The 27979-nt window shown below is 33.5% G+C and overlaps 2 protein-coding genes and 1 long non-coding RNA gene across 4 annotated transcripts in view; 1 reads left to right on the top strand and 2 right to left on the bottom strand.

Moving 5' to 3' along the window:
* LOC115888284 (6-phosphofructo-2-kinase/fructose-2,6-bisphosphatase) overlaps nucleotides 1-21188 on the bottom strand; it is a 141175-nt gene extending 119987 nt beyond the window's left edge. The window contains exons 1-2 of one of the 2 annotated variants that reach the window (XM_030907957.1): nucleotides 21040-21188; nucleotides 18200-18303 (exon numbers count right to left, since the gene is read on the bottom strand). In XM_030907957.1, the coding sequence (XP_030763817.1) occupies nucleotides 18200-18303; nucleotides 21040-21086 (151 nt within the window). In that variant the 5' untranslated portion in view covers nucleotides 21087-21188. Of the gene's footprint in view, nucleotides 1-18199; nucleotides 18615-21039 lie in introns of those variants that run through there. The other variant, XM_030907955.1, reaches the window with a different exon arrangement.
* On the top strand, nucleotides 5212-6176 carry LOC115888287. Its single transcript, XR_004051229.1, has 3 exons — nucleotides 5212-5400; nucleotides 5714-6081; nucleotides 6143-6176. It is a non-coding gene; the product is annotated as an uncharacterized LOC115888287 (long non-coding RNA).
* Nucleotides 21189-21245: 57 nt separating the features above from the next.
* Nucleotides 21246-27571, bottom strand: LOC115888285 (succinate dehydrogenase [ubiquinone] iron-sulfur subunit, mitochondrial-like). Its single transcript, XM_030907962.1, has 6 exons — nucleotides 27408-27571; nucleotides 24522-24814; nucleotides 24332-24466; nucleotides 22769-22940; nucleotides 21495-21617; nucleotides 21246-21436 (listed from the first exon to the last, which is right to left on the bottom strand). The coding sequence occupies exons 1-6, from the start codon at nucleotides 27456-27458 to the stop codon at nucleotides 21335-21337; spliced, it is 876 nt and encodes a 291-aa protein (XP_030763822.1). The 5' UTR covers nucleotides 27459-27571; the 3' UTR covers nucleotides 21246-21334.
* Between the last annotated feature and the right edge of the window lie 408 nt (nucleotides 27572-27979).

Below are 27979 nucleotides of genomic sequence, written 5' to 3'. Positions count from 1 at the left end.
ACCATAGATAATTTTATTTCTAAGTTAAATAATCGTTTTCCTTCCATTAAATTTACGCATGAAATTGAGAACAACACAGATTATCATTTCTAGATGTATTAGTTATTAGAAATACTAATAATTGCCTGGAATTTGATATCTATAGGAAAAATACGACCACACGCAGATATATTCCTAATGAATCACATCATAGTGTTGAACATAAAATGGCTAGTTTAAATTTCTTAGTTCATAGATTACTTAGTTTCCCACTTTCCAACGAAGGATATGAAATAGAAAGAGATTACATTAGGAATGTAGCTGAGTGTAATGGATATTCTCCTTCACTAGTTGATATTCTTGAATCCAATTCCTTCAAGTTCTTTGTTCCTACTACTCTAGTGGCGGAAATCTAACTGTTACGCTCAGTGGGCTCTGACTCGGTTGGCTAGATTTAGCCACGCCCACTCGGTGCCCACTGAGCGAGTATACAAACGCTCAACTTGTAGATTGTACTTTAGTTTATAATCATCTGCTGATGATGCTAACATGGTTAGCGAAACGGGCATCCAGTGTAAAAGTAAAAGTGTTTTGGTGTATTGTGGTGATTTAGTGTTTTTATTTTGCTGTTTAACACCAAGGGTTCCAACCCTCAACTGTAATAGTTTACGACTATACATTAATGAATCAAGATCGCATGTCCATGTGGCCAATTTTCCCATTAAAACAATCTAATCTCTCTCTAGATATTCTTGGATCATTTTTTTTAAGATCTAGTTGTTTTGTGCGAAGTAAACTAAAAATTTCACTTTAAAATACGATATGTTTTTATTAAAAATAGCATATTCTTATATTAAAATTACTTTATTTTGTTTGAAAATTATTGTAAAAATATTTAAATTAAGAAAAAATGTGTCTATAAGGAAGCATAACAGAATTCTTCATGAAAAGCATATACATATTTTACACACAATAGATTTATAAGGTCGTGGTGATTAACTCCCCTCCTAAAAATTCTACATATACATATTTTAAAAACAAGGAACTCTTTTAAGAATATAAACTACTCAAAACAATTATTATCGCATATTTTCTAAAAAAAATATTAATTTGAAAAACAAGACACTTTGAATTCCCTGACTTAACAGTAGGTAACAGTTTTAAATAGTTTGGATAGTGTGAAGGGAAATTCGAAACAATAAGCCTACGCTTTGACCTGTAATTTTTAGTCGGCCGACTATTTAGTTGCAAAAGTAAAAACAATACATACTTATGGAGCCGATCGGCCGACTATTTGATTGCATGTGAGCGGGGCTCCATAAGAATATAGTCGGCCCATTAAAAATTGCCTGTCAGCGTATAGCCTAAGTGTGCGAACACAGTGCAAGCAGGTTTGCCGCTTTCTGGTAGCCAGCGCCAATCTGGGTACCTATTCTTGACATCGTTCGCAACTTTGCGTATACGCATCACGTGTATTGTTATAAACAGGGTATCCCAGAAATAAGTGCAAGTATTTTAAAGGGTGGTAGATCTCGATAAAAGAAACATATTTTTTTCTTTATCGTTTTCAAATAAGTCCAAAATAACGGAGTTATTTTACTTTGAAAATTTCCAAAAAAAATGATTTTTTGCTAAAATTTTGAGCACCTTCTTCATGTGCTTTCTCCTCATCGAAGGTTGGCTACCATCAATTGGAATTCCTCCCTGTCTTGAGCCAAACGGATAATTGCACTTGCCTCTCCTATATTAAACCACTGGCGCAAATTCCGCAAGCAGGAAAACCGTTTACGCCTGATGCCTCGTCGTCCTTCAATCTTTCCCTCAACGATCAGCTGTAGGAAACTATATTTGTTATTTCGAAAAATATGATCAAAATATGCTGCTTTCCGTCGTTTTATTGTAGTCTTGGTCCTTACATATTCTTTCCAATACTCCGAGATTTGTTTGAGAACCACTGGATCTTTTCTGGATTTTCTTTCTTATAAATTTAATCTACTACCTATGTTGCCATATTATCAAGAAATTATTTTTTTAAATAAAAACTAAAAAAAATTGCAAAAAAATTCCAAAAATATTTTCAAAAAATTCCGAATTTTAAAAAAAAATTATTTAGAAAAAAGCCCATAGGCATGTTTCTGGGGTTGAACTATACTACCAGTTAAGTTAAAATACTTGCACGTATTTCTGGGACACCCTGTATATGGTTACATAGTAGCGCCGCGCCGCGCCAGCTCGCGCTTATAACCTTGAAAAAATAAAGCGTGTTATCAAATCGGCTAGTTCACAGTGAAAGCAGATAGGAGCCGTCAACCAGCGTTCATCGGCGTTCTCGCTTTTACCACAACGAAAATTTATTTATTTCTGCTTTTGCAGGCGCCGACGGCGCACATAGGGTATTAAGAACTAAAAGTTGGCCAAAATTATGTTTTATGATTTTTTTGCTTTTTTGCTAGTAATATTAATTATTAGAGGAGAGGGTGCTAATATGGAACCTCATTTTGTTTTTCCTACACAATATTTTTTCCTCTACTCTGAAACCCTTTCCACCGATCAAATAGGGCCATTCTGTGCAAAACCAAGCAATTGGATGAGGATGCTAGAACAAGAAAGTAATTTGTATATTATTGTTACGTTTTTCGTCGGTTCCGTGTGGATAGAAAGTCGCAATTTATTTAAACACTATTTATTTAACACTAATTAACAAAAACAATAACGATAAAAGACTTATAGAACTATTTACAAACGATTTATAACTAAGAATTTATTTTGAATTTTAGCGCGTCAACTGCACTGGTATATTTATAACTGCCCTCTCTAGGCCACTGCCGCCGGCTTTTTATACCTACAGCAAAAGAAATCTAGAATAGTCCATAGATCGTTAGGCGCATAGAGAAGGTTTTCGAATGTTCACGTATGTACTAGTCCATTCTAGTGGGTCTCGATTCTTCTCGAACGAATGAATCATTGCGGTGTCTATGCGATGTTAAGGTCATCCGAGGGCGGGCCATATTGTGAGGTTAGGTCGAGTCCACACCGGCTCGCAACATTATCGACGATATTTGAGCGAGGATGGGTGTTATAGGGTAAAGACTATTTTCTTTAAGAATCTATTTAAATCAATGTTTTTTTGGCAGTGGCAAATATTGGCAAGATTTTTGTACATATTCCAAAGCTGGAGACTTTAAGCATTGAACGGATACTAATTTCAATGCGGAATATTGCCGAATAGTCTTACACCTTATAAAAATGCCTCTGATTTTTTAAATATAAAACATTATAAAGAAATAGAATAGAGGAAACGTTTCAAAAAAAAATATTGCATAAAAACAGGACACCAGCTGGCTCTGTATCTATCATGACAGTTATTATAAACAATTTGCAAAAAAAGCACTACAAACAATTCCACTATTTTATAATCTTAGAAATATTCAGAATACACTCAAGATAATTCATACTTATAATTGAAATATATTATTTATTTGATAGTCAACTTGTAGTCAACAAACGTGCTTACATTTAGTATTTATAGATTTGTAATCAGTTAAAATAAAAAATGAAAATAAAAAAAATATCACTTTTGGCCAGGTTTATAGACCAAATACCCCTATGTGCGGCCCCGGCGCGGCGGGCGCGGCGATTCAATATGGTTAGGTTAGGTTAGGTTAGTTAATAATCAGGTAAATTTCCTCTTAATTACAGCTACTTCCGAACCCTGCTCGCATCTCCGAAAAAGCCATATAACAATACGTGATGCATATACGCAAAGTTACGCATCACGTGTATTGTTATATGGCTTTTTCGGAGATGCGAGATGTGAGCCATATTTGAAGATGCGAGTGATCAAGAATAGGTGCCCAGAGACGGCGCTGGCTGCCGGAAAGCAGAAACCTGCCTCCACTATGTTCGCACCCTAAGGGTACGAACATAGTGGAGGCAGGTTTCTGCTTTCCGGCAACCAGCGCCGTCTCTGGGGACCTATTCTTGACCACATATCGCTCACATCTCGCATCTCCGAAAAAGCCATATAACAATACACGTGATGCGTAACTTTGCGTATATGCCGTGTATTGTTATATGGCTTTCTGGAATGCGAGCAGGGTTCGGAAGTAGTTAATTAAGAGGAAATTTACCTGATTCACTAACCTAACCATATCCAAACGCCGCTCCCGCACATAGGGGTATTTGGTCTATAAACCTGGCCAAAAGTGAAATATTTTATTTTCATTTTTTATCTTAACTGAATACAAATCTATAAATAATAAATGTAAGCCCGTTTATTAGTTTTTTTTAAGTTGTTAGTTGACTATCAAATAAATAATATATTTCAATTATAAGTATGAATTATCTTGAGTGTATTCTGAATATTTCTAAGATTATAAAAATAGTGGAATTGTTTGTAGTGCTTTTTTGCAAATTGTTTATAATAACTGTCATGATGGATACAGAGCCAGCTTTGTTTGTTTGCTCTGTTCTGTTTTATGCCATATTTTTATTTTGAAACGTTTCCTTCTATTCTATTTTTATAATGTTTTATATTTAAAAATCAGTGGCATTTTTTATAAGGTGTAAGACTATTCGGCAATATTCCGCATGGAAATTTAGTATCCGTTCGATGCTTAAAGTCTCCAGCATTGGAATATGCACAAAAATCTTGCCAATGCTTGCCACTGATTTAAATTGATTTAAATAGATTCTTAAAGGAAATAGTCTTTACCCTATTAACACCCATCCTCGCTCAAATATCGTCTATAATATACAAATTACTTTCTTGTTCTAGCATCCTCATCCAATTGCTTGGTTTTGCACAGAATGGCCCTATTTGATCGGTGGAAAGGGTTTCAGAGTAGAGGAAAAAATATTGTGTAGGAAAAACAAAATGAGGTTCCATATTAGCAACCTCTCCTCTAATTAATAATTAAAATTTTATATAAAACATAATTTTGGCCAACTTTTAGTTCTTAATACCCCCTGTGCGCCGTCGGCGCGTGCAAAAACAGAAATAAATAAATTTTCGTTCCGGTAAAAGCGAGAACGCCGATGAACGCTGGTTGACGGTGCCTGCCTGCTTTCACTGTGAACTAGCCGATTTGATAACACGCTTTAATTTTTCAAGGTTATAAGCGCGAGGCGGCGCACAGTGGTTCCGATATGGCAAAAAGTGACGCATATCGGTTAAAATTCATATCTGATAAATCTCACTTTTAATAACATATTTCAAATACGCACCCGATAAACCATTTATCACTATCTCGTCTATGTTTTTTATTGATTATTTTTTGATGGCGAGCATTTTTAAGATTTTTATCATTTGTACACTTTGTAAATCGAACGGAGGTCAGCATTAAGATAAATTTTGGTGTTTTATTAAATCAACAATAATACGTGTGAAAAGTAATACAACCATGGAGGAAGGCCATTCAGGTAAGTATTTTTTAATAATCTGTATTTGTCTTTTGAGTTCAAATATCTTAAAAGCACCACCGAACACCACGCTAGTTTTTATTTTTAAAAGTCTTTATAGAACCCCTCCTACTTTTTAGTTCAATATTTAGACCCGCCATGACCCGCCGAAATAGAATTTTTACCTAATATTGTTTTCGTTTAAAAAAAAAATACGAACTGGCGACTCCCAATTTACACTAAACTAAATTTTTTGATGCCAGATAGAAAAAAAAACCATTTGGTGATTTCTTCTGGCGTCTATTCATCAATTGAAAAACACCTGACATTTTAGGTAACATCAGTCGTATGAATTTATGTAAACGTTTTCTTAAGAATGGATTCAATGGAAAATCGGAAGCTGAAATTTTGGAAGAAATTACCCTATATCTAACAAATTATTGTGATATTTACAACACGGAGCAAGAATCCGCTAAGAAAATACTCAAATCATTCATTCAAAAATGGACCAAAAGATGGAGAGATTCATCTTATTCTTGGCAAAAATTTAGTTTGAAAAATGCTGATTGGTTAGAAAAAATGTTTTCAGTGACTTAGCTATAGACGAAAATTCGCAATGCACTGGGGAATCGGAACCCGGTCCATCAAAAAGAAAATGTTTTTCCGATTTATCCAAATCTCAAAAAGACAGAACTACGAAAGGTGATTTTTTTATTTCAATTTTGTGCACTGTATTTACCATATATTAATTACTTCATTATAGACGTCAGAGATAATTATACTTCAGACATCCTTGCGTACGCAACCGTTTCTGTTCTTAAAAAGGAACATAAACATGATGTTGCTAAAGCAGTTTCAGCCGCTATTTCTTCTCCGGATGAAGTGTTGGCTGCTTTGAAACAAAATATTCCCAAAAAATTTACGCCTAATGAAGCCATCGCTTTATTTATAATCAACAGCAAGCAAACAAAGGCACAGTACCAAAACATGCGGTCAGCTACACTTTGGAAAGGTAATTTCATTAATTCGCAATTTGTATAAATATTTTTTTTTCATTATGTTTTTCATCAGGTACGGATCTGTACCCTTCATACCAGGAGATACTTAAATATAAAAAGTTGAGCTATCCTGTTTTAAATCCTGATGATTTTACTGAAACTGAAGCCAAAGTGACTCTTCAGAATTTAGTTGATACCACAGTAGAACGAATTTTAATTAATATTGCTGATCTGAATAGTACATGTGATATTATTGCCACACATAAATGGGGTATGGATGGAAGCAGTGGTCATTCGGAATTTAAGCAACGATTTATGGATCCAAAAAATTCCGATTCTACTGTATTTTGTACTAACTTGGTGCCTATTTCATTAACATATAGAGATGATTCTCAGAAAGATGTTATTTGGAGAAATGAAAATCCAAATTCTTCAAGGTATGATTAAAAATACTGAAGAAAAAAGGTATGAAGATTGGAAACCTGAAATTTATGAGCCTTTTTTCCTACTAACTACATCAATATGTTACTACATATCAAATTTTATCTAAATTTCGTCGAGTTATTAGACTTAGACTAAAATTTGGAGGAGCCTAATCTATATTTTTGATAAATTACATTTTCAAATTTTAGCTTATGTCGACCAATGAGAATGGCTTTCTGCAAGGAAGACTGTAATACAATTCTAACAGAGTATTCTAGAGTGATGAAGGAAATTGTGGAAATACAGGACAGTAAAATAAAAATTAATAATAGCGTAGAAGTCATTGTAAGACATAGATTCTACTGTACAATGGTAGATGGAAAAATAATAAATGCGGTGTGCAAAAATGCTGCAACTTCGGTAAATGAGTTTTTGTTAAATATAATATTTTAAACGTTCTGCATAATGTTTAAACCTATTGTACTTTTAGAGATGCCCTGTTTGTCTAGCTGGACCAAAAACTTTGAATAATTTGCCGAGCCAAACCAATGCAGATGTTTTGAAATTTGGAATATCCCCTTTGCATGCAAAAATTAACTCCATGGAATTTTTACTGAGATGTTCATACAAGTATGTATATTAGATGAGAGAATTAAACATTGTTAGTTAGATGAGAAGTTGCTGTCATGTCAGCAAGCATTATCCATCTATATTTAATTTATTTTTAGACTGGCCTCTACGAAGGAAGAACAAGAAACTAAAAAGAAAATAATACAAAAGCAGTTTAAAGAGAAAACTGGTTTAAACATAGGTAAACCAAAACCAGGGTTTGGTATTTCCCATGACGGAAATACAGCTAGGAGATTTTTTCAGAACTCGAAAGTTACATCTGAAATTATAGAGATAGAGTTACCTATTATTGAAAGGTTCTCGAATGTCCTAGCTGCGATATCATGCAACAGAATTGTTTCACCTGAGTCTTATGAAAATTATGCACGTGAAACTGCTGAACTTTTTCACAAAACCTACCCTCAATTCACGTTTTCACCAACAGTTCATAAAATTCTTTACCATGGACATGAGTACATGAAACAATTTTCTTTCATTCCAGTAGGTAATATTTCTTATAAAACTTTAGTACCAAACAATAATTATTTTTTTAATTTAGGAGCATTGAGTGAAGAACCACAAGAAGCCCGCAACAAAGATTTTAAAAGATATCGTACAGACTTCTCAAGAAAGATTTCTCGGAAAGACACTTTAGAAGATATTTTTAACAGATTTATGTTAACATCTGATCCACTATTTTTTTTCTTATTCAAGAAATTTCAGTTGTTATCAAAGACAACAAAAAAGGATGAAAATGTACACCTACCTCTAGATTTTCTCAATAAGGAAACTTCTGTTTAACAATGCCATGATGGGTGTGGGGGTACGATATGAGTTCTGACGAGGACAATTCTACAAGTAATGATGAAGATGACGAAATTACTAATGAGTTTGAAGATGGCGTTTTTAACTAGTGATTCATATTGTTGCGGACCGGTGTGGACTCGACCTAACCTAACTATATGGCCCGCCCTCGGATGACCTTAACATCGCATTAAAGAATAGACACCGTAATGATTCATTCGAAGATTCGAGAAGAATCGAGTCCCACTGGAATGGAGTAGTACATACGAGAACATTCGAAACCTTCTCTATGCACCTAACGATCTATGGACTATTCTAGAAATCTTTAGCTGTAGGTATAAATGCCGGCGGCTGTGGCCTAGAGAGGGCAGTTATAAATAGACGAGTGCAGCTGACGCGTGGATGTAGAGCAGTCGTCCTGGTCTTGCGGATGTTAAGGACTTCACAATTGACGTTTTTTAATACCTTGAAACCTTAACTTTGTGCTCCACAAAATCAATTACAAAATGTATCCCTTAACCAAAAAATTACGTCAATAAAATCACATGCGGCACTTTTTCACCATTTGGAACCACTGTGCGGCGCGGCGCGGCGCTACTATCTATGTAACCATATACAGGGTGTCCCAGAAATAAGTGCAAGTATTTTAACTTCACTTGTAGTATAGTTCAACCCCAGAAACACGCCTATGAGGTTTTTTCCTAAATAATTTTTTTTTTGAAAATTCGGAATTTTTTGAAAATATTTTTGGAATTTTTTAGCAATTTTTTTAGTTTTTATTTAAAAAAATAATTTCTTGATAATATGGCAACATAGGTAGTAGATTAAATTTACAAGAAAGAAAATCCAGAAAAGATCCAGTGGTTCTCAAACAAATCTTGAAGTATTGGAAAGAATGTGTAAGGACCAAGAACTATTGACTACAATAAAACGACGGAAAGCAGCATATTTTGGTCATATTTTTTCGAAATAACAAATATAGTTTCCTACAGCTGATCGTTGAGGAAAGATTGAAGGACGACGAGGCATCGGGCGTAAACGGTTTTTCCTGGTTGCGGAATTTGCGCCAGTGGTTTAATATAGTAGAGGCCAGTGCAATTATCCGTTTGGCTCAAGACAGGGAGGAATTCCAATTGATGGTCGCCAACCTCCGATGAGGAGAAGGCACATGAAGAAGAAGGTTCTCAAAAATTTTAGCAAAAAATAATTTTTTTGGAAATTTTCAAAGTAAAAAATAACTCCATTATTTTGGACTTATATGAAAAACGATAAAGAGAAAATATGTTTCTTTTATCGAGATCTACCACCCTTTAAAATACTTGCACTTATTTCTGGGATACCCTGTTTATAACAATACACGTGATGCGTATACGCAAATTTGCGAACGATGTCAAGAATAGGTGCCCAGATTGGCGCTGACTACCAGTAAGCGACAAACCTGCTTGCACTGTGTTCGCACACTAAAGCTGGCAATGCAATCAAATATTGCGCCGATCGGCTCCATAATAACTCCATATCAACTCAACTAGTTTATAATCATCTGCTGATGATGCTAACATGGTTAGCGAAACGCGCGTCCAGTGTAAAAGTAAAAGTGTTTTGGTTTATTGTGGTGATTTAGTGTTTTTATTTTGCTGTGTAACACCAAAGGTTCCAACCCTCAACTGTAAACTAAATATCCTAAAAAACGTACCCTAACTATCCTAAAAAAAACTCACAAAAGAAAGGCAGAAAAATGCATGTTTCATTTAGAAATATGTAGTACCGTAGTTTGGGGCGAAATTGATAACCGAGGGCGAAATTTTTAATTTTAGTTAATTAATTTTAACGGCGTTTTTTGCAAACCCGACTGCATACGTCTTGTCATCAAAGCTTTACTAAACAAGACTGATGCACACCACTGCTTCTAGTTGCATAAATTTGGCGCTAAATTTAAAAATGTGACTAAACCATGTAATTATCAATTTCGCCCTCGGTTATCAATTTCGCCCCAAACTACGGTAATTACTTTTATTGAAAATGCGATAATTGTTTTGAGTAGTGTATTTTACTAATATTAAAAAAATTGAAATTTTTATTTGAAGAATAATGTCTAAGTTGAGAAAAAAATCTTATTCGAAATACATATATTTTTTAAGCATTTTCATACTCTTGATTAAATAATTTTGTTTTTTCTCTGAATTATTTTCTTGTTATAGTAGGTGTATATTTAGAAATTATTCTTTAGAAATTCAAATTACTCGCGTCTTGAGCGTTTTGTAACCATGACCTAGGCCAAGTTAAAGACAGCGAGGTTTCATGAATGATATCACGTAAGATATAAGCAAGTAAGTAATTGTAAAATCACGTGCAAATCAAGGTACCTTTTACGGTTTTACGGATTAACGCTTTAGTGAAAGAAATGTTGAAAATATTATGACAAAGGAAATTTTACAGAGAGACTATCTTTTTTTAGTCGTTCTGCAAAATGCCTAATCAGAATTAATACAATGATGATATCTAAATAAATTTAAACAAGACTGCCTGTTTTCAGTTATATTAAATCTTGGTGCGATTCTACTCGTAATCTCCTATGCCTCAACCTTTCAAAACATTTTCAACCTTTCGTTCATTTACAGTTTTCCTTTTGTAAAATTTTCTTCATACGCCTGTGTTAGGCAATGTCCATGTATGTTTTATTTGTAATTTTAATGAGGTAAATTTTTTTGAATTGATTTGTATTGTAAGACATTTTTTATTATTTGTATATTTGTTTTTGTGCTTTTTTGTTTTGTGAATGCTTTGTCGATGAATCTGTTTTGGCTTTTTGTACAATAAAGCGTTGTTTGTTTGTTTGTATACAATCATCAAAATTTAGTCAGCTATGTGTATAGGCACACTGAAATATAATTCAGTTGATTTTTAGTTGGATTTTTACACATATTTTATATTTGTCTGATTTGAAAATAAATATAATTAAAATAAAATTTTAAATAAATAATTTAAATAAAAATAAAATGGCTGGGATCAAAAATGTTTCATTTCTTTTTTTTTACTACGGTACCATCGTGACTATTCAGACGTATCCTATTCGACGACTACGTGAGAAACCTCATGGTGCGCACAGTGGTTTACTTTTAAAAAATTTACACCACCTTACACCATTAATGAATCGCTTCGAAGAATCGACTAAAAATATTACCCAATTTTGCTCCAAAGAAATACCTGCTCTTGGAAATTGTATTATTACAAGACATTACAAAACGATGACTCAATGAATTTTTCAAGCTTTTCAATATTTAATGATGTCAAAATAATAAGCTACATTCAAATTTGTTCTAGAGAGACTAGAAGAAAGCAAATGAAAAGTTTATAGAAAATCTCGATACAAATAAGATATTGCAAAGTTCATTATAATTTTTATGTAGTAAAACCATATGATCGAAAAAAAAACGGCGTCATTTTATATGTAAATTAATATGCTTTTGTTTCGAGGATCGTTTATACCGGGTGCGTCTCAAAAATGGCTCACCCCCTATAACTTTTTTATTTTTTCAGTTAACAAAACGGGATTTGATATGTTAATATGTATATGACATAAATTAGAATTGATTGACTTAATTGTTTTTGGTCACTTCCTGTTTCACCGGAAATGACTACAGCTTTTGATTTTTAAATGGCACCCCCGGAATTTTTTTACTTTATTCGATAGAAAATGACACTCGAAATAGAATGACATACCTATCATATGTCAACTTTTGAAATTCCCACTTAAAAAAATCGTTTTTTAAATTTCAATCTAGAGTGTCGTTGCTACGTTAAAAACACTAATTTTTAATCAAGGAACCTTGGAAAAATAGATTTGATCGTCTAATGTTTTTAGTGACAAGACACTGGCCGGTTAAAAGATGCACGAATCGTATTTTTAATCATACATACTTCAATTTTTTCAAATGAAACCAGGGTGGCAATTCATTAGCATATTTGGAAAAAGCAATTTTTTAAGAATAATTTGATACCACACACTTGATTTTTCTAGTCAAATTTTTTTAGTCAAATCGTCGCATGTTACAATTTCAAATAAACCATATGCGAAAATGTCAAAAGTTGACAGATCGTTCTACTCAGAGTGTCATTTTCTATCGAATGAAGTAAAAAAATATTGAGGGTGCCATTTAAAAATCAAAATTCAAAATTAGTCATTTCCGGTGACACAGAAAGTGACCGAAAACAATTGAATACGTCAATCAATCCTAATTTAGTCATATACTAACTTACCAAATATCGTTTTTGTATCTGAAAAAATAAAAAAGTTATAGAGGTGAGTCAGTTTTGAGACGCACCCGGTATAGGAAATGTCATCTATCGTCATTTCCCAGCCAACTGGACGCCGTTTTTTTTTTCGATCATACGTTCTCCTCGGTAGTCTCACGCCCATATACACATCACGTTATCTTTTAATTTGATTATCATTGGTAATCTGTAGGATAATGTCGATCATACTGCGTAATTCTACATTTATTATTTAATTGTAAGTATAATTGATGTTGTTGATGTGTTTTTATATTTGTTTGAATCATTAGTATTAATATTATTCTCATACTTCATATTTAATTTTAATATTACTACTTATTTTTGTTTATACAATTTGATTTGTTGAAATATTCAAAGTTCAACAGTAACTAGGTTCCAAAGCGACATAGTATATAAAACCCCAGAAAACATACATGAAAAAAAAAAGACTGCCCCTCACACAAGACGACGCCCCAGAGGTTCTCGTGGGAGAAGTAAAAAAGGCGCTTCAAGATATGAACAACCACAGAGTTCCCACCAGGCAAAGGAGTACGACAGGGGGATGCGATATCTCCAAAGTTGTTTACAGCAACATTAGAAGAAATCTTTCGTCAACTGGACTAGACCAACAAAGGATTAAAAATAGATAGAGAATACCTTAACAATCTAAGATTTGCTGATGACTTAGTCCTATAATTTCCAATAGCCCTGAAGGTAACATTACAAGAAACATTAGAAGACAGCAACATTAGAAGAAATCTTTCGTCAACTGGACTAGACCAACAAAGGATTAAAAATAGATACAGAATACCTTAACAATCTAAGACTTGCTGATGACTTAGTCCTATAATTTCCAATAGTCCTGAAGGCAACATTAGAAGAAACATTAGAAGAAACATTAGAAGACAGCAACATTAGAAGAAATCTTTCGTCAACTGGACTAGACAAACAAAGGATTAAAAATAGATAGAGAATACCTTAACAATCTAAGATTCGCTCATGACTTAGTCCTATAATTTCCAATAGTCCTGAAGAACTACAAGCACAAATTACTGAACTAATTACAGCCAGCAATAAAGAGAGTCTTAAAATAAAAATTCAGCAAAAACTAATGTATAACGTAAACATTCTAATAAATAACTAATAAATAACACAACACTAGAAATAGTAGAATATTATATATATTTGGGGCAACTAATACACAGCTCGGGATCTCTACTACCAGAAATTAACAGAAGAATTAAGTTGGATAGCATGGAGTAGTTATGGACGAAACTCAATCATATTCAAATCTATAATGCCACTCTATCTAAAGAAGAAAACATTCGACAAAGGTGTACTACTGGTCATGACCTATGCATGCGAAACCTGGACACTTAAAATTAACATCATAAGGAAACTGCAGGTCGCACAATGAAATGAAATATGCTGGCAATCACCAAGAGAGACAGTAAAAGAATAGAGTGGATACGACAAAAGACCCAGATAGATGTCATCCGCAGAGTCAAATCCCTCAAATGGCAATGGGTAAGACACCTGGCAAGAAGAACGGACAACAAATGGACCACAAAAATTACAGATGGTACCCACAAGTAATTAAGAGACCTAGAAGAAGAGCGAACCTGAGATGGGACCATGATATTAGGAAATTAGCAGGGATAACTTGGGCCCGCATAGCCATCAATAGACAACAAGGGATCCAGCTATGAAGAGAGTATGTGAGGGAGGCTACACCATAATTCGAAATGGTTGAATAAGTTGAAAATGATGATGATGATGATGATTCATAGTTCTATTTGGTACTCATCCTTGTATTATTTTTAAAATAGAACTATCTATTTTTACCTTGTTAAGAACGAAACAATTATATCGAGCAATAGTTCACAAAATACTGGACAAAATATGTTAAAACTGCCTACTTTAGAGGGTAAGTATTACTACAGTACTACTATAAAAGTAGGTAATAAAATTCTTAGAAATACTCTGAACTTAAACTATGCACTATTTATAGGCACCAAATACGATATTCCAGTCAAAAACTACCAACTACCAATCGCCGATTTGCTTTGCCTTTTTTACAATGCCGAATACAACCAGTATGACTCACCAGGTCAATTAAGTTATTCATAGAAAAACAAGTCAATAAATAATATGTTAATAATAAAAATGTTGTTTGACTTGTAATAACCGAAATTCGGAAACTTTTCCTTTGCAATAACAATCTCATAAATAAGTTTACTATCAGTTGTGATTAATGCGGATTAATGGTACCCTCCTGGACCACACCACACTGGCTTTTGTGGGTTTAGAATGAATTTAGAATGAGTGGGAGGGGGGTTAATCACTTCGACCTTACAGATCCATTGTGTCCCCCTTTCTTGAATCATAACTCATCATACAGTCCCAGGGCTTTGACAAAAGCCAGTATCTGGGACGGTTTTATAGAGGGTAGTTCTCCATCTCCAATATCAGTCGTACCAAAATTCATGGCACGAATGGTTGTCGTCTCGGCGCACTCAGTGATGAGGTGTACTGGTGTTTCACCATCTTCCCCACAGAATCTGCATTCGCCGTTTCTTCTTAGTTTCAATCTACTGAGGTGTTCATTGAGGAGACAGTGTCCTGTTAAAAACCCCGTGACAATCCGAAGATTGTTCTTACTCAGACCCAGGAAGATCTGTGATTTTTTTTGATCATAAGCCCTCAGAAACTTCTTCGAGTGTCCTAGACCATTGCAAGATTTCCATTCCAGGTTGCGGATGGAATCTTCCAAGTTCTTGAGTTCCGCCTTGAGTTGGTTACCACTTGGAAAGCAGAACGGTTCTGGTCCAGTTAGTGGAGTGTTCGCTCCTTTCCTAGCTAGATTATTTGCTTTTTCATTGCCTTCTATCCCTTGGTGAGCAGGCACCCAGTGCAGGAGGACTTTGTTTTCTTTGGCTAATTCAGCTTCTCTATGCATTCTTTGACTAATTTCGAATTGATTGATACTGAGTTGATCGCCTTTAATGCTGCTTGACTATCAGATAAGATGGTTATTTCTTGTTTCCGATAGTTCCTATCTAAGATAAGTTGTACGCATCTTTTGATAGCGTAGATTTCTGCCTGTAGGATACTAGGGTAAGTGCCCATTGGTTCGGAATATTTAGTTCTCGACCCAAATACTCCGATCCCTGTTCCCGTATTGGTTTTGGAAGCATCAGTATATCAAGTTATGGTATGGTCGGTATGGTCTTTTAACTGCTGGGCAAGCGTTTCGCTCTTCCAATCCTTCTTATTGCTCAATACTACATTGACATGTTTGTCAAAGTTGTACGTTCTTGGCATATCGTCCACTGGGAGTTGCAGGAGTAGTATTTCCTTTTTGAGGGTGTTCCAAGCCCCTGATCTGACAATTCTCCCAGTACTAATTCCGTTAGTGACCATTCTAATCATTGTCGCATTGGCATATCTACCAATGACAATGTGCAGTGGTGTTAGATCTAGAATGACTTCCATTGCTGCTGTTGGACAGGTTCTCATGGCTCCTATGATGCAAACGCATGCTAGTCTCTGGACTTTGCACAGGTTTAGCCTTGCCGTCCGTTGCTCTAGTTTTGTGTACCAGGCAACTGCTCCATAAGTAATCATGGGTCTTACTATCATGGTATACATCCAGCGCAAAATGTTAGGGGAGCAGCCCCATCTATTTCCGGCCAGTCTTCTGCATATCATGAGAGCCTTTATGGCTTTGCTGGTGGCTTTTGTGGGTACTGACAAGTGCTTAAAATTAGCAAAAATCAATTATCGAGATAAAACAGAGCTAATTTTTAAGTTATTTTCAGGTGTTAATTATTAGATATATATATTTTCATCATAAGGTGATTCAAACACCTATATATTTTAATACTAAGTTGTAGTTGTCAAATAAAATTCTGTATACTTTTTTCCTTAGTGAATTTTTCATAAAATTCCCGTTCTAAAAATACAATACTGTCAAAATCTGTAGCGAGTGTTATTTGTTATTTGGAACATGAGCGTTTACTTTACATTAAATTTTCTACACATTTAAAGGCCTTTAAAAATTAAAGAATCGCAAATCATTTGATCGAAAAAAAAGAGCGTCAGCGATTGTTATGAAATGAAGATCCCTTATGTAAAATTATATGGGAAATGTCATCGATGTTCATTTCCACAGCCAACTGGACGCCGTTTTTTTTTCGATCATACGGTATTTGGTTTCCTTTAAAACTAAACATAGTAAAATAAACTAAATTGCCTGCCATATACAAAATGAGTCAACTAGATATGTAGGTCTCTGAGTATGTAATCTAAAATCTAAATTCATTTTGTCTAGTACTGACTACTGACAACACCATAATACAGATAAATACGACACCTAGTTTTGACTCACCCCCTGTATACACCGAATTTTGATATACCTACTTAGTTCTGAAAAATACATAATTGAATATTTTTAAATGTATCAAATGACAATTACAAAATAATTGTCTTAATTTTTTTACATACTTTAAATGGGTAATTCTACAGATAACTCATAATATGGAGTTCAGGGATTTTCCAAAGATTTCAGTTTAACTACTAGTTATAGGACCTATATGTAGTATTTTTTTTATCTTTTTTGTGGCAGATTATCTTATCCAAGATCTTATAAGGAATTAAACCTTTGTCAAGTTTACAGATATTAGTTTTGTCCTTATGTCTATTGTAAACAAAGATAAACAAAAAAAATACTTTCTACAAAGTATTTTTTTTATTTCTATTTATATTCTATTACATTTTTATTTATATTTAATATAAATAAACTGTAATAGGTATAAAGATAGTAAATATTTAGTCATAATTAAAAAAATATCAATTGATAATCAAAAAGAATAAAAAACATGGGATGCATATACAAAAATAAAAAACCCGTAGTTTAAAACGGTTTACAAATAAAAAATAAAAGCACTAACTAATAAATACAAAAAAAAATAATAAAAGAATCCAAATTATATTACATGCAAAAAATAAAAGTACTGCAGTTAGTCATGATGTTATAAGTAGGTAATTTTTACTTGTAATGAAAATATTTATAACAGAAAATGGGTAAATTCGAGGTAAATTCCTTATCGTCGTCAGAAAGAACAATATACCCTCTTCTAGTGGGTTCAATGAAAGTTTTATAAATTACATCATGTTTCCTGAAAAAATTGCACGTAATATAATTATTCATGAAATCCTATGATGAAATCATATAACACCAAATTTTTCCAACATTCTTTAAATCAACTTTATGTAGCAGGGTAGGATTGTATATGTGGTAGTAACAACGGGGGTAATCAAGGGTAGGTAATTATTAATGAATCTCATTTACATTTTAACGTAACTACTGTCTTAAAATCAATATTAGACACTTAGTTAATAAAATAGTATTTCGATCTGAGCTTGTTATTCAAACCTGTATTTCTTTCTCTTTTCTGTTAACTGGGATAATATTAATTATTGTATTCCAAAATCAATATCGAAGAACATGAATTCATATTGCACGTGTAAATTTTAAACTGACGCCGGCGCAGTGTCTGTCAATCTGACAGCTCTCAGCTGTTTACAGCTGTATTAAAAAAGTTAATAAAATTAAAGTACGTACGAATTTAAGTTGCTATTCAGTCTTCTACAAAACCTGTACGCTTATTTAGCGTCTTAACTATTTCCTTAAAATTAAATTATTCACATACCTCGAATGGGGAACGGTTTCGTCTGCACTGTCTCCGTATTCGGCGGCAACAATCTCTTCGTTTCTGGAGACATTACGCTAGGACATGCCTTCACCTCTTCGTTTCTGCAATTTTTAACATTGCTATAGTTCTTAGATTTAGAAAAGGTTCCATTCCGCACCCTCAAAGAGCCACTTAACACGTCCAAACCACTACTCATCACGTTAACTTTCGGCGCACGCTAAACAACAAATGACCGTAGTCTGGTTGACCTTGTTGTCACTAGTAAAACAACTTCGATTACCGATGCTGAATGTCGACTGCGTTTATTACGGAGTGCGAATCTTGAAAAACATCGTGAGATCGTAAGTGTGCGTCAGTTAACAAAAATTTCCTAACCAATCCAATACTCTCTTCGCCACTCCAGACAAATTATCACTTTTCAAGCAGACGCAATGACAGTTCGGACAGGTCCATTATCAAAATTAATTTCCGTTAGGGATGTCCGATTTAAATCGATTCTTCAGAAAATCGATCTGTTGACATGCCATTCCCAATTTTTTGAATCGATTCGTTTAGACCGAGATCGAATCGTCATTCAACCACCAAATTTTATGCTCAATTTCAGAGTCAATCGAAAACCAAGAATACTATAGAGATAAGGATAGTTCGATTCCTATCTTCCTGCACTGTCAGTTTTTTTACGTCATCTACTGACCGAATTGAAGTTGGCGCTAAAGATTTTAGACAGTGACAGTTATTTTTGCATTTGAGGGTGCAGCCACACTATCCTAAAAACGGCGTATCGGCGTAACGGGCGTAATGACCTTGAATGGATTTCCAGTAATTCTATTGGCTGAAACATTCATCTGTCAGAAATTTTATCTGTCAAATTCATCTGTCAAAAATTTTAGCCAATAGAATTACTGGAAATCGATTCAAGGTCGTTACGCCGTTACGCCGATACGCCGTTTTTAGGATAGTGTGGCTGCACCCTGAGGGACGAGCGCACAGTGCGTTGGAAGATAAATTTAGCGGGACTAAAGCGTTTGGTTAGAAATAAGCCAAAAAATGTGTACTGATAAGAATAAATAGTAGACATTCCAATTGATACAAAAATGCATGAATATTCTTTCTATTTCGATACATTTTTATCAACCAAATTTGGTCGTTTCCTGCTCAGCAAGGCAGAGGTCATACGAAAACAAAATATTTACAAGTGCTTATACATTTTATTAGAAAGCCAAATTATGTTGAAGATTGCCAAAGGTATGTGCTTTTCTACTGTACTTATATTATTTGTTAAAATCCTTCGTGCCTTTGTTCTGCAGATATCAAACTTTCACTGTTTTTTCAAATATCGATATATTGAATGATGTAGATCTGTTGAGTTACCAATAGTTACCAACACAGGTAGTCACAGTCACAGGGAGTTCAAGCTTAACAGATGAATGCCCAAAAAGATTCATTTCAATCGGATAGTATAAAAACAAAACAACTCCATCAAAAGGCACTGAGTTTAAAAAATTGTCTTAGATACTTACTATATATGAATTTACAATTACCGAGTGTTAAAATTAAAATTAAAATATCTATCTTACTTATTATTTTCAAAATAAAATATATTTTTTTAAAATAAATTATAGAGGGTGTCAGAAGATTACAAATTAATTAAAAAAAACTGCTAAAGAGTTTTTTGATATAATAATTTTATGTATTTGGCAATAGTTTACAATACGGTTTTTGTGTGTCATGTACGAATAATATCATAGTTTTATTATCTTGTATTTATTTATTAATAAATTATGATGTTAATAAATAAATAAATTTAACCATATAGTTGCTATATATTAGACCATTTGCTACGTTCTTAGATTTTAAGTCCCAAACATTGCTCTTGAGATTTTGTTCCGCTAAAATAACCATCCGCCGCACTGTGGAGCGCTGGTCAGCGTGACGTAGCATTCCACGGCGACTACGACAGCGGCGATTTGACGCGATCGAAGAGTCCTTTAGAATATATACAGTCCTTGATCGAAAACACCTTTTTTAAATTTATTTTCAGGACGTTGGATGGCGCCCGAGCGCATTTATTGAACAATGTTCTATATTACGTCAGTAAAAGCGAACTGTGGTATTTCTATCCTTTAATAATAATTAGTGTATGAACAAAGAGGGAAACATACTCAGTGCGAACTGACTATACTAATCCAAAAAACGAAATTACAATTTTTTATATTTGACGTTTGACGACGATTGACATTTTTTGTGAAATCCTGAAATCGTTGTTTGTCAAAATAATTTTAAATTTAATTTAACTTTATTTTGTTTTATGTTTATGCCTTTGTGTGTAAAAAAAGTCATAAAGAATAGAAAACATAATGTATTTTTAATTTATTGCAAAAACGGAAAATCAGAGTCAAAAATTGAATTAAAAAAAAGATCGATTTTTAGCTTCCGATTTTTCTTGTATCGATTCGCGGTCATTCGATCTAGATCGATCCAAAAAATCGATTCTTTTTACAGAATCGCACATCCCTAATATCCGTGCAGTGTTGCAATTCTATTATTTTAAAAACTGTTGATTTATTCAATTCAATTTTATTCAATTCATTAATAATTAAATTGAGATTAAGATATTTTTCATATTGACATAACTGTAAATATAATTACTCTAATAAAGTTCTTTATGAAAATGCATGTCTACTGGGAACATTAGGAGGTAATTTTGAGTTGATTTTTATTAATTTGGCAACATTGTGCAATATGATTTTTCCTGGCATAATCTGACAGTGGCGTGGTTACAAATCTTAAATTTTTCATAAAAATTATTTTTTTTTATAAAAATTAAAACTACTTACGCTTTTATCCAACGTTTTTGACGTTTCATGCTGCGAGAAATAAACATCAATATTTTCTTACGAAAACACTTTTCTTTTTTTCTTGTCGAATCTCGCTATAAAACATATTTTTTGTAAATTTTAAAAAGGCGTAACTTGTGTCATAAATTTTTTTATGACACTATCTTGACAGTTGAGGTAAAAAAAGGTATACAAAAATCGAAAAACAAGGAACAAATAAATATATTTTAATAATTTTCACAAACAAAGGAATTTTAAAAAGGTATAATTTACAGTATTATGGACATTCAATAAATTACTGTTTTAGACCTACAGGATTCATCTGTGGGGCCGGTTTCGAAGCCACCCCTCCTAAAAGTTTCTTGATTTCGGCAATAGCCCGTCCAGGATTCAAACTCTGAAGCAAAAATAACTGTTTGTATTCATATTTCAGTAGAATTTTTATAGTGCATTACCTTAGGACATGTTCTGGTGCAGTTCATTATAGTGTGGCAACGAAAAGCTGAGAACGGATCCCGCATTTTATCGAGTCTTTTCGCAGTTGCGTCATCTCTAGAATCGATGATCCAGCGATAAGCCTAATACAAAAGAAGACAGTAATTAGTAAATGAAAACTATGTGGTATTAAGCATTACATATACAGGGTGATCCGAACTGTATTCCGGAAACTTTGGCAGCATATTCTGCAAATAAAAATAAGTAAAAAAGTTTGTATAAATGTATGTTCTAATATGCTTAGTTTCGGAGATACAGGGTGTAGAAGTTTCGTTTTTATTTCGATTTTTTCTAAATAATTTCTGAAGTAAGGTCAATATTTGGAAGAAAATTGGTGTCTGGGGTTTTTTTGACATATGAAATTTAATTTTAATGTCAATATGACTCCTATTTATAGGGGACGCCACCTACATATTTTTAAATTGGTGTGACTACTGTAACTTTTTATTTTTATAAATTATATCTTCATAAATTTTTCTTCGAAAAAATGATGATAAAACAGTTTTTGTTAAACGGTTGGCACAAAAACATTTCAAATTTATGATTTCTGTCTAATAACTATTTAGTCAACATGTTTAATTTATGTCAATGATGACAGGTATTGATAATTTCGATCCCAAATATATTGATATATTGTCGTAAATGTATATTTTTTTAATCAGTAGTTTTATACAGGTACAAAAGAAAAGTTATTACTCTTCAAACCAGTTAAAATATGTAGGTGGCGCCCTCTAGAAGTAGGAATCATATTGACATCAAAATCATATTTCTCATGTGAAAAAACTCCCAGATACCAATTTTCATCTAAATACTGACGTTACTTTAGAAATTATTTGAAAAAATCGAAATAAAAATGAAACTTTACACCCTGTATCTCCGAAACTAAGCATTTTAGGACATAATTTATACATTTTTATTACTTATTTTTATCTGCAGAATATGCTGTAGAAGTTTCCGGAATACAGTTCGGACCGCCCTGGATACATCAGAACTATAAATATTATAATTAAATTATACAAATGGATACTATATAAAAACCAGAATAACTATTGTAGGTATGTAATGAATTTTCTCTCCTATTTTTATTAAGATATTATAAATATTTATAAATTCAATGACATCAACTGTATCATATTTTAATTCTTTGGTTCATAATCTTATTGCATAAAGAATATTTGAAATTTTTCTTTTTACAAAATTGCCTAAACATTTAATAATGCGGTTTTATACTAACTTGCATAAGAACTGCTGGTCCCAAATATTTATCACCATTCCACCAGTAACTTGGGCAGGATGTTGAGCAGCAAGCACAAAGAATGCACTCATAGAGGCCGTCCAACTTTGCTCTGTCATCAATACTTTGTAAATACTGTTGAACTTCTCCAGATTTAGTGGTAGCTGTATCTCTAAAATATACAGTCATGCCAATATACCCAGCTGGTCTTTCAAACTATCGTCGATGCGGAAGAAGAGCGTCACATCTCAAAAACCACAATATTTCAGGAGAGCCAATTCAAAATTTACTCAAAATGATAATGATCTTAATATCATTACTTAGCATTCGGCATACCGACAAAATAAACTAAGAAGTACCCTTTGATTCTGCTTTGCTGTTAACAAAAAATTAAATTTGAATGATTTTTAGTTCGTACAGCAATAAATCTCAAAAATGCAAATTTTTGACATGTGATGCTTTTCTTCCGCATTGACGCTGTGTTCTGGATTTTAGTGCGTGTGGCAGAGAATAGTATAAATGACCAGTTGACAGACAGAGAGACAACGTTACGTTTCTACAAATTGACAATAATAATGTCCAAGCCATCTCTGACGCCGTTTCCTTTTCCATGGTATGGTATACAGTTTTTATTTTAATCATTATGAAGATATGTAACCTTAAACTGAGAGCAACCCAACCCAACCCATTATTAGCTGTCAAATTTTTAGTCACGAGTCACGATTAGTAATGGGATAACTCAAGCGAAAATTCGCTCGAGTACTCGATTATTGAAATAACAGACATCGCTCGATTATGAACGAGCGATGCAAGTGACGAGTTTCGAGTGACGAACGCAAGCGATCCTAGAATGAAATAAATTGAAATCCGATTCTAATGATCATAAAAAGTCATCAAACATACTCGATAAAAAGCCGAGCGATTTTCTACATACATGCAGGTAGCAAATTTATACGACGTTATCCGTTGCGTATCTGAGGGACAAAATTTTACGACCTACATCGACAATGCTTTGAAATAAACTAAATCAAGCGATCAAGTGATCAAGCAAATCGCTTGCTACTTGCCATTCATCACCGAAAGAATGCCCTGTGCAATATGCCCTGCGCACGCAACTTACTGCTTGGCGCTTGGCGTTAACGCGTACTTACAACAAGCGACGGTCGAAAAACCGTATTTTCAAGTACGAGCGATATTTCGCTCGAGTGATCGCTCGATTATTGCAATCGCTTGAAACTCGAGTACTCGATTATTGAAATTAATCGGTTTTTCCCATCACTAGTCACGTTCATACCATTTATATTTACAGTAACCCAGGTATTCGTATTAATGCACGATAATGTACTGTGTGATCAAAAATGGCGCCGTCAAGTTGGTTTGGAAATGAGAGTAAATGACATTCCCCATATAATTTAACATACAAAATGACAGTAATCTTCATTTCGAAGCCATCCTTGATGCTGTTTTTGCTTTTTCCATGGTATGGTAAAGCCTTATAAATTTTATAAGGGTTTAGTGATTATACCTTAGAGCTATAGCTCTATATATTATATATATTCTTACTTTCTCTGTAGCCATGGCTCAATAGATCTATACTGTTGGTAAAAGTTGTTCATATCCGGAACTAAATCTTTCACAACATACATATGGGGTAATGGATAAATCTTTGTTGCTTTTCCAGAACCTGCATCAATTTTACTAAAATAAAAACACTATTAATAAAAAAATAAATAATCAACATTTTAAGGTCCACCTGATACATGCCAGTGTATTTACACCACCGATATTCATGGCGCAAGATCCGCAAATACCTTCACGGCACGACCTTCTAAAAGTAAGGGTAGGGTCAATTTCATTTTTTATTTTAATCAAGGCATCTAAAACCATAGGGCCGCATTGTTTAAGGTCGACATTATATTCTTGCATGTAAGGCTTCTGGTCAGGTTGGTCAGGATTCCAACGATAGATGGAAAAAGTCTTAAGACGTGGCGATGAGTCTTTCTTGGCTTCAGCATTAACAGCTGGAGACATATGAAGCAAACGAACCTGTTAAATTATAAAAACAAAATTAAATAACTATTTATAGTAGTTGTTACTGTATACAGGGTGCTACAAATTCGAGGTACGAGCATTGGTATATCGGTAACCGTAATAGATATGAACATGGTTAAATTGGGGCAAAGTTGCGCTTTAGGATGTTCACCAAGATGCCATCAAAAAAGCCATTAAAAATGTCAAAGATTGCTGAGCTTTTTGAAAAAAACGAATTTTTTTGAAAATCTATTTTATTTTTTCCTGTCGTTACTTTTTAGAAAACCAAAAAAATAATTGCACATTCTCACAGCCACTTTATTAGGGCTATCTGACAGTATTTTTAGATTTTTAAATTAGCGGATAATTTGGGAGATACAGGGGCTGACTTAATTTTTTTAAATACGGACCTGCATTTTTTATTTCAGTTTTTAAAAGAACTCGGTCTCCTGACTACAATGATATGCCACACTTTATACTTTTTTTTGTTTCGGACATTTGAACACAATTTATTTAAACTAATTTCAAGTCCGGCACTGTTTTTTTTAATGTTTAATCTATTCATCGTTACAGTATTTATAAGCCTTTAAACTTTAAAAAAAGAGTACTAAATGCATTCGCAAGTATAAGAAGCTATGTTCAAAAATTTAACTAATAATAAATTTGTGCAATAGGGAGGAGGGTGGTAACCATGTGGTAACCTTTTCAAACATGGCAGAGCATTAGAAACTAGTTTGTAGAAGTTGATTTATTTATAATAACTACGATTACTATTAAGGCCGGTTTTCATATACGCTTCGCCGCGCTTCACTGTACTTGACTTGGCTTCGCGACAAAGCGTCAATTTACCGAGATGAATTTACATATAAGCTTCAAAACGGAGCGTCAGTTCACGTGAAACCAGCAGTGTGGCTACGAAGACGACCTGAATTGAAATGTTTAGTATGAGCAGTTCTGACAGTTCTTCATCAGATGGAGCATTTGTTCTAGCACCAGTGTGTGATTACGAACAACGGAAAAAAAAGAAAACGCTGTAAATATTGGGTACATGATATTTTCCAAGCTAGACTGTCAGAAGTGGAATTTCACACGCTTTTAAACGACCGATAGAAGACGCAAACAAATTTTATAAATATTTTAGAATGTCTCCAGGGAAATTTAATTTGTTATTGGGATTAGCAGCAGAGAAATCCACAAAACAAAATAGCAGATTCCGACCTTGTATAGGACCTCAAGAGCGTTAAACACGCTTGATCGAGCAACGCTGCACTTCAAATGCGCGAAAGAAAGCTCTCCGACAATTGGAGGCGTCAAATCGGTTGATGTCAAGCGAGGCGCAGCGTAAATGAGAACTGCTACGTAAGAAACCACAAAGACTTTTTAACGCGACATTTTGACGCTCGATGAAGTCAAGCGTAGTAAAGCACGATGAAGCGTATATGAGAACCGGCCTTTATGCATATTATTAGATTGTACACTGAGATTTCAAATTTACAATAAAAAAAGTTAAAAATAATATCTTTAAATTGCTGACCTGGATATTATTTATTTGAATCTTTCAATTGGCTAGATTTTCCTTATTCAATGTTAATTAGCGCTGATCAATATTCCTGCGATAAATATAATCAGATTTAATAATTTAAAAAACTAGAGTCGGACTTGAAATTATTTTAAATAATAATTAAATAGTTTTGTTGTTGTTAAGGTACCCAAAACAAAAAAAAGTATAAAGTGTGGCATATCATTATACTCAGGAGTTCTTCCAAAAACTGAAATAAAAAATGCAGGTCCGTATTTAAAAAAATTAAGTTGGCCTCTGCATCTCACACATTATCAGCTAATTTGAAAATCTAAAAATACTAACAGATAGCTCTAATAAAGTGGCTATAAGAATGTGCAATTAGTTTTTTGGTTTCCTGAAAAGTAACGGCAGGAAAAAATAAAACTGATTTTGAAAAAAATCCGTTTTTCCAAAAAACTCTGCTATCCTTAAAATTTTTAAAACTTTTTTGATGGTATCTTAGTGAACATTCCAAGGCGCAACTTTGCCCCAATTTAACCATCTTCGTATCTATTACGGTTTCCGAGATACCAATGCTCGTACCTAGAATTTGTAGCACCCTGTATATAGGTAACCTTCTGATTATATAAAATCAACCAAGACTGAGAAAAAAATATATCTAAATTAACTTTACTAGGTATAGTTAATTTTTATATTATGTAGATTATATCATATGATTAGCAGTGTCGAATTATAATTTACTTATATTCCCTAATCATTTAATAGATATTCTCAAATTCTAAAAACTATTTAATTTTAGTTAAATTTCATTATTAATTAACTAATTATTTGAGAAACTTAAATTTACTAGAAAGGCGTTTAGTTTTAGAGGGGGTTTTAATATGGAAAAAAGGTATTTTAAAACTCATAATAATCGAAACATTTACAATTATCCTGCAACACCCCTGAATCAATTTAATATAATTTTCCAGACATATAAAACATGTTATAAACATTTAATTAGGTAAAAAAGAATATCCCTCGGAAAAATTTCAAAATAATCAACATTATCTTATTTTGTTATGTAATAATTGATTTTGGAAATACCTGGGAAAAGCTTCCTCTGCATATTTTTAGCAGTTGCATTTCTTTCGTCATAGTTCAATTTTTCCAAAAAAACTTATGAAAAAATATTTTTAATAATTTAACTTTTAAATTTTTCTTCGGAAATCAGCTGGCAGCTGTCTCTGCAACTCGCCAGTCTCTAAAATAGGAATGATAACAAAGTATCGATTGTCCTAAATATCGATATAATTCAAAAAAATACCGAAATTTTAGTCTCGTATCATCAGTATTGAATATGTTCAATAACTTTGGTGGTGTTAATTTGGCGTTAATATTCCTAGCCAGCGATAGGCAGACACCAGGTTCGAGTATATTGAAATTTGGGTAAATACCCAAGGTCTTGCACCTTGCACTTGATATACAGGGTCGCTGTAATGTATGGAAACGGTCGATTACTTTGAATAAGAAGAAGGAGCATATCAAAAATCTTAGGTACACCGCGATAGGCCTCAAATATGGCCGACTTAAATTCCGGTTTATCAGTGTCGTTCTAATTTTAATTAAAAAATGTAAAACTATGATGTAGGGTAGACGTGGGGTAGACTCAATAATTT

The sequence above is a fragment of the Sitophilus oryzae genome, unplaced genomic scaffold (genome assembly GCF_002938485.1).
Source record: "Sitophilus oryzae breed Bouriz unplaced genomic scaffold, Soryzae_2.0 scaffold_693_pilon_pilon, whole genome shotgun sequence".
Classification (NCBI taxonomy): domain Eukaryota; kingdom Metazoa; phylum Arthropoda; class Insecta; order Coleoptera; family Curculionidae; genus Sitophilus; species Sitophilus oryzae.
The sequence above is the reverse complement of the archived record's forward strand: the minus strand, read 5'-3'. Positions and strand labels throughout refer to the sequence as shown.